This window comes from Teleopsis dalmanni, chromosome 2, assembly GCF_002237135.1.
Source record: "Teleopsis dalmanni isolate 2A chromosome 2, ASM223713v2, whole genome shotgun sequence".
Lineage (NCBI taxonomy): Eukaryota > Metazoa > Arthropoda > Insecta > Diptera > Diopsidae > Teleopsis > Teleopsis dalmanni.
The window spans coordinates 231,695,308-231,702,751 of record NC_051847.1 but is presented as its reverse complement, the minus strand read 5'-3'; the positions used below and the strand labels follow the sequence as shown (position 1 = coordinate 231,702,751).

General features: G+C 31.0%; 4 protein-coding genes across 4 annotated transcripts; 3 read left to right on the top strand and 1 right to left on the bottom strand.

Annotated features, from left to right (window-relative positions):
* Positions 1-6: 6 nt before the first annotated feature.
* LOC119676935 (uncharacterized protein C7orf26 homolog) lies at positions 7-639 on the top strand. The gene has a single exon (XM_038088200.1). It carries the CDS (start codon positions 34-36, stop codon positions 637-639), a length of 606 nt encoding a protein of 201 aa, XP_037944128.1. The 5' UTR covers positions 7-33.
* Positions 640-748: 109 nt separating this feature from the next.
* LOC119682675 (ribosomal RNA-processing protein 7 homolog A-like) lies at positions 749-1,741 on the bottom strand. Its single transcript, XM_038096166.1, has 2 exons — positions 1,650-1,741; positions 749-1,594 (listed from the first exon to the last, which is right to left on the bottom strand). Exons 1-2 carry the CDS (start codon positions 1,672-1,674, stop codon positions 822-824), a joined length of 798 nt encoding a protein of 265 aa, XP_037952094.1. The 5' UTR covers positions 1,675-1,741; the 3' UTR covers positions 749-821.
* Positions 1,742-3,544: 1,803 nt separating this feature from the next.
* LOC119680262 (pre-mRNA-splicing factor SPF27-like) lies at positions 3,545-4,635 on the top strand. Its single transcript, XM_038092987.1, has 2 exons — positions 3,545-3,689; positions 3,744-4,635. The coding sequence occupies exons 1-2, from the start codon at positions 3,612-3,614 to the stop codon at positions 4,578-4,580; spliced, it is 915 nt and encodes a 304-aa protein (XP_037948915.1). The 5' UTR covers positions 3,545-3,611; the 3' UTR covers positions 4,581-4,635.
* A 387-nt stretch (positions 4,636-5,022) lies between these two features.
* On the top strand, positions 5,023-6,263 carry LOC119683543 (dipeptidase 3-like). Its single transcript, XM_038097254.1, has 2 exons — positions 5,023-6,003; positions 6,083-6,263. The coding sequence occupies exons 1-2, from the start codon at positions 5,191-5,193 to the stop codon at positions 6,260-6,262; spliced, it is 993 nt and encodes a 330-aa protein (XP_037953182.1). The 5' UTR covers positions 5,023-5,190; the 3' UTR covers position 6,263.
* Positions 6,264-7,444: the final 1,181 nt, after the last annotated feature.

Below are 7,444 nucleotides of genomic sequence, written 5' to 3'. Positions count from 1 at the left end.
TTGATTGAAGATTTCGTCCAACTTTCGTTTAAAATGTCAGATAAATTTAGAGATTTGCCTATAACCGTGTCGCATTTTGCAGCTAATTTTATGACAGCGGTAGCAGAACTTTATTTCAATGATCAACATGGTGCACTGGTTGCACCACCTGAGAGACTCTTGGATGTTATCGCAAATTGGATTTCAGAAAATCCTAATCTATGTTATGCATGTTATGAACCGATTGCTTTGCCTCAAGGTGCTATTGCTATGCCAGTAGTAACGTCTATATCTGGACTTTTACGTTGGACAATTTTAGCACCTCTGGTAACAGACAAAGTTACATATAAAAAGCTGCATCTATATTTAATACAATCTATTATAAATAATAAGGGTTCTAACCAATCGGCTGCAATTGATGCTCAACATATGCAAATTGTAATTAATTCGTTGCTTCTGCATGCGTCACGTTCAGTTCCAGCATCAAATGATGATCCCGCCTTTCAGACTTGCATTGAACGTTTATCACAGGCTGTGCACACAGCAATCAATTCACAAGCGATTTATGGAAACATACCTCAACTATTGTGCTCTCTGCAAACGCTACCACATAATGAATTTCTCTCCACTGTTATTAAAATGCACAAAATTAAAATTTAAGTAAAATTACTTCCATTTAAGTTAATCATATAAATTATATTATATATTTAAATTAATATATATTAATTACTATAGTAGTTAACATGATATATTATTGTACGGAATTATATATTATATATATAATATTTCATTAATATATTTCCTTTAAACCAATCTTGCGTGTTTAATGTCTCTTTGATAAATTAGAAGGGTCTGAAACGTCGTGACTTCTTAAGTAATTCTATCTTTTGTTTGTCTTCTTCAAACTTTTTGCGCAGGTTAACTATATTTTTCATCTTTGATTCACGTATTTGGAATGTATAGAAATTAGTGAGCTCTTTATTTTTCTTGTCCTTGGCCACTTTTTGTTCAATTCGATCGATAACTGATTCTTTTTGCTCAAATCCAGCATTACGACCCTGCTTGCCAACTGTGACCCAACCGTCAGCATCTGCTGCAGAAGTTTTTGCTGCCTCATTAGCAACTTTTTCGCGCTCTTCATAATCGACCATGTATTTATCAATTTCTATTTGCGTTTCTTCTACATTTAGAATCTTTTTTTCATGCTGGGAATGCCACAGCTGTAATCCAGTTTCGATTAAGGACTCGCCTGTTGTTTCGCTAAACAAGTCAATGCTTTTTGCTAACAGTGCACGTGGCACACTTTTACTTTCCTTAAATACTACATAGGCTACCTTAAATTTAAATGGCGGTTCATTGTTTGTAAATGGTGTCGTGTATTCCTGCCATTTTTGGGTTTCATCCCGACCCGGTTTTTCGGCAAATGAAACCCTTATAACTTCACCAAATCGTTTGAAAAATTCCATTAAACTCTTTTCCGTGACATAAGGTGGTATGTTGAGTAAAAATAATGTACGACCTCTGGGTTTGTTAGGATCCATGAGACGTATAAAGTGCTCTCGCATATAAATGTGATGCCCAATTTTTGTATCAGGCGTCAACTTCAGAAGTGACACTAAAGTTAGAATATATGTATAAATTTATGTAAAAAATTATATTAAATATATTACCTTTATATCCCTCAATTTCAGGCATTCTTTGTGATATTTATCTTGTTCAAATGTTATTTAAAAATTACTTTACGTTCTTATTCGCACGTGCGGTATTTGTTTACAAAAATAAATGTAAGGGTTGCCGCGGCATAATAATTATTAATTCTTCAATTGTGCAGAGTTGCATTCACGTCAATTATTTTTTTGTTAAATTTGTAATATATAAGTCATTTTACGATTTGTGGTATTCGCTTTTATTTAATGCCGACTTAATATTATTATTAATTTAGTCAATTATTACCGAGCCATAAAATAAATAATAATTCGTACTCTTCTTTTATATAATATTAAACAATGTACAGGAACGCAAAATCAGTAAAACAAGAAGGACCAGAAAGCATTAGTAATTTCTAAATTAATTTTTAATACAAGTTTAATAAGAGGACGTGTGCGAGTTAGGCTAAGTTTTGTTCTAAATGAGAGATATTCTAAGTTTTGCCGATAATGTAGTGCTGTGTCGATACGTGTTGATATATGGCTAAAAGTGTGCAGTGCAAAAAATTCCAAAAAATCTCCCATTTGGTTTAGTATCAACTTAGCCTAACTCGCACACGTCCTAAATTACTCACATTATATTACTTATTTGAATATAACAAAGACAAAATAATTCTTTGTTATTTATGTTATCATTTTTTAATAACAAAAATGATTTATTAACTTTTATTTAGGTTGTGTGCGAGTTCGAATAAATTGATGGTAAATTAAGGTAAATAGTAAATTTTGTCGGTGTGGCAGCAAATGTGGGTATTTAACAGAATTTCGTGTAGGGTAAATTAAATACAAATTAGGTATGGGTAAATTGTTAAAATTTTATAAAATGTTTAATAAATAAATAAATAAATTTGAAAACTTTTAACGAAAAATAATAAATAAGTGCAATAAATATATAAATAAGTATTTACATAAGTGTAGTGCAAAAAATCTCTAGGAAATTTCAATTTATTTTACTTCAATTTGCTCGAACTCTCACACAGCCTTAATATACTCATTATCTGTTTTCCCTTACTTATATTTTTTAATTAATTTTTAACAGATTACAAATATCAAATTCAGTGTAAATATTCAGATATGTATATTAACTCGGTTAAGTGATACAATTATTTATATATATGCTTTTCTAAAATTATATCGTAACTGGAGTTAACAAATTACCAATGTATCCAGTATGATCATTTCCCTTGTATTTGGTAAAACACCAGCTAATTTTTATTTTTCTGAAACGGTAGAATTTTATAAATACATATGTTGAATCAAAGCACACTTTATGTGTTAAATCATATAAAACAACTGTTAAGTTCAGGGTAATCCTAGTTACTCTGGCAAAATATCTAGAGTGTTATAAATGAATCTCAAGTTTTATATATTTTTCTCGAGATTTACCAATTGAAAATGAATATTACAGTGAAAGTGAATATCAATTGAAAAACTTAACCCAATCGATTTAGCAATTGAAAGACGCCAAAAAGTAAATCTCTATTAAGGACGTGTGCGAGTTACGCTAAATTGATACTAAACCAAATGGGAATTTTTTTGCGATTTTTTGCGCTGCACACATTTAGCCATTTATCAACATGCATCGACACATCACTACATTATCGGGTCAACTTAGAATTTCCCTCATTTGGAACGCAACTTAGCCTCGCACACGTCCTTAGCCAAACTCGCACTCGTCCTAAAAATATAAACCCAGATATACTAATCGAAAATGGCATCAACAACTTTTAGTAATATAATTTTTTCAGTGTTTTTAGTGTTGTCAAATATGTTAAAAAGTAACCATCTGAAGCAGAAAGATTTTATACTAGAAACTCTCTGTGTGCAATCATTTGTTTTATTGTCGCTCTTGTCAAATTCTTTAAATTTATTTTAAAATATTAAGCAATAAATTAAAATAACACATTTTATATTAAGTACAACGAAATGACGACAAATGAGGTTATTGTGGATGCTTTGCCATATATAGATCATGGTTATGATGACACGGGAGTGCGGGAATCTGTAAGTCAGGAAACTAAGCAATATTGGATACAAATTAGTATAATTTTATTTTAGGCCTTAGCTATGGTGGAAGAGGAGTGCCGACGGTACAGACCAACAAAAAATTACTTAGATCATTTACCAGCGTTGAGTACAAATGCTTTTGAAACGAAGTTGATGAGTACAGAATTCGAGCGCATACAAAACCGACTTCCGATGGAGACACTCAGCATGAAACGCTATGAGCTGCCACCACCAGCAGCAGGAAAATTATCAGAAGTGACTGCTTGGCAAGAATCAATAGAGAACTCGATGGCACAGCTGGAACATCAGTGGGTACGCGCTATGAATCTTGAGCTTATGTTAGACTATGGTATAGAGTCTTGGAAAGCTTACTTGGAGGTATTCGTAGCACTACAAGCAAAAGCGCAGGCACAGTTGCAATATCTTAAAAAGGAAATTCAAGACATAAATTGGAAACGCAAATTAGCACAGACAAGCGCTGGTGAGAAACTGCGAAACCTAGAAGCCAATTGGGTATTGCTGGTGTCTAAGAATTACGAGATTGAACAGCACTGCGCGGACTTCGAGGAAAAAGTACAGAAGGCGCGAACTTATCTGGAACAGTTGCAGAAACAAGTAGCTGAATTGGAAATGGAGAAGTCAGCAGCGCAAATAGTTGAGGAGGCACATAGTACCACGCAAGCAGAAGAAGAAGAAGAAGAAGATTTACAACAAGAAATGGCGACGGATGAGCAAAGCATGGAACATATGCAATATGACGACTATAACAGTGCTAACAACGATGATGGTAACGATGATAGTAATGCCGTTGATAATACTGACAATAATCCTGCTGACGATGACGATGCTGATGCTGATGACAATGACGACGATGATGACTACGAGTAGTAAGTTTATTAAATATTCCTTCCCATGGCACTGATATTGTAAGTTTTTTTTACTACCAAATAAACATGAAAGGAAAAATGAAATGCATTTTTTATTGTCGCATTCAAACGCAGAAATCTGTCAGCCGTGAGTAAGTGGCATTTGGCAATCAAACTTTTCAAGTTCAATTTGTATGGCTCTTTGCACTTATCTATGCACTCCAATGCTAGTGTCAATTATTATCCGAACTGCTACCGAAAAGTCCTAACATGCTTAGTTAGACGTAGGGACGCAATGCATGGAGTTCTCGATGATAGCCAAAGAATAATGAATTGAGCTCTCATGATGATTTTTATGGTAATATGGTAATAAAAATCATCATACATTATATAATTTTAAGTAAAATGGAATTTTATTTTATTTTTTAACCACCGGTTGCTAAAACATCAACTTCGTTTCGCAGTGCGCATGTCCAGGATATACAAATGTCAGCGAAAATCGATAACGCTCGGATATCTCGAGTGGAAACATTAGTAGTGTTTACTTGTTAGTAAATAAAAAATTGCTAATAATTTGTGGTAGTGAAAATTGAGTTTTAGTTTGTTTGTGCCACTTCCGGTGGGGAAGTGCGATGAACCCAGTGCCAAATCCCGATTTCATGGAGGTGCGTGCTATGCAACATGCATGCCACGCAAAGCAACAGTGCTTCGTTTTCACAGAAATCGCGGACATCGAACTGCCTCCTGAAATAACAAAGTTAACTAACGAAAAATACAAAAACAGTGGCATAACCACATGTAAGGAACAATGCGGTGATATGTTAGTGGACCATACACGCACGACGTCCCGATGTCGAAAAGTCGTTATCGTATTAGGTTTAGTGCTTGTTTGCTTTGCCATGGCTGGTGGTATACCATTAGCACTGCAGCTACGTTCTTCGTCGTTGCTAGAGGCAAGGCTATCGTTTATCCGACGTTTATTAACTGAAACACCATTGATCGAAGGTGTTTGGAAGCCAACGAAACGGGATAATAACTATAATGCTAGTGTTTTTGAGGCGCGCCAAAATAACGTTGGTGCATTACTTTGGCCAATTGCTGTACCCTGTGGCGCGCAGTATTTGGATGCAGTACAGCTGGCACTGGAAGGAATTGACGAGGCCAAACGCATGACAGCACATACTGATTCCATGCATATAGCGGAATCTGCTGATGAAATGGAACAAATTCACATTAGAGGTGATGTTGCTGTGCTGATGGGTATAGGCGGTGGTCATGCTTTGGGTGCTAGCTTAGCTGTACTGCGCTCCATGTATCTTTTAGGTGTACGTTTTGTTTCGATAACTAGTTTAGAGTGCACCACTCCTTGGGCTGCAGCAGCCATAAAAACTCGAGATTTTTTAATGGAAGAAAATGCAACGAATTCGTTGAATGAATTTGGCAAGGTAAGTTTAATTTGATGGGGAGTTATTAGGGGATTTGTTTAGATTATAAACCTAATAATCTCTTTTTTTTTCCTTTTAGATGGTACTTTATGAAATGAATCGCCTGGGAATGCTTGTGGAAATTTCACAATTATCTGAAGCTGGAATGGTAACTGCCCTACGTACGGCCAAAGCACCAGTGCTGTTCATTAACTCTACTCCTCTCTCTCTTTGCAATAGTACAAATGTTGCTTCGATACCGGATCATATTTTAAGGTAATGTACATACATTTAGGATGATATTCTATTACATTTTCTTAGAGGTTCACAAGAATATTTAATTAAAATTTTTTTAAGGTCTTTAATATTTTAAAATTTAGATTAATTTTAATTTTATTTGAATAATAATTCATTTTAATAATTAATTTTATTTAAATAAATTTGAATTTTTTTTAATTATTTTCATTTTTTCTTTAATTATTTTTATTTATTTTTCATTATTTTTATTTATTTTCTTTAATTATTTTGATTTTCTTAAAATATTTTTTTATTAGTTTTTTAGTATTTTTCTTTTTTTTAATCATGTTTAATTATTTTTATTTTTTTAAAACTATTTTCATTATTGTTTAATACTTTTTATTTCTTTCTAATTATTTTTTATTAATATTAATTTTTTATATTTATTTATTATTTATTTGAATTATTATTTTTATATTTTTAAAACTTTGTTTATTTGTTTTTTGATTAATTTTATTTTTTTTCAATTATTTTTACTTTATTTTAATTAGTTTTAATTTCTAATTAATAAAATTTTTTTTAAATGTTTTTATGATTTTTTAATTTCTTTACTTTATTTTGAATTATTTTTATATTTTTATATCTTTGAAATTATTTTTATTTTTTTAATAATTTTTATTATTTTTTTAATTATTTTTATTTTATTTGAATTATTTTTTTTTTAGTGTTTGTATTAATAATAATTTTGTTTTTTAAATGGGCTAATTGGTCAATTGTTAAATAATACACTATTTAATAAATATTTTTGTTTTTTCAAAGATGTTATTTGAATCAATATATCGAATATATTCTATAGTTACTCTTCAGGATACACCCTGAAGATTTGGTCATTAAAGCAATACATTATATTTATTTGTATTTGTTTTTTTTTAATTATTTTTATTTGTTTTTTTTTATATATATTTTTATTTTATTGTTAACTAGTTTTCTCTTATTTTTAATTATTTTTTTTTTTAATAAGTGATTGTTAAACCAACATTTCAGTGTATTTAAATTTTACATAATTTTTTTTTAAAATATATTAAAAATTTTAATAAAAATTAATAAGTGTTACTTATAAACAATTTGAGTGTTAAATAAGTCCGATTAAATTATATTTTATTTTTGTTTTTATTATTTAAACAATTATAATTAATTTATAATATATGATTTATTATATATTTAT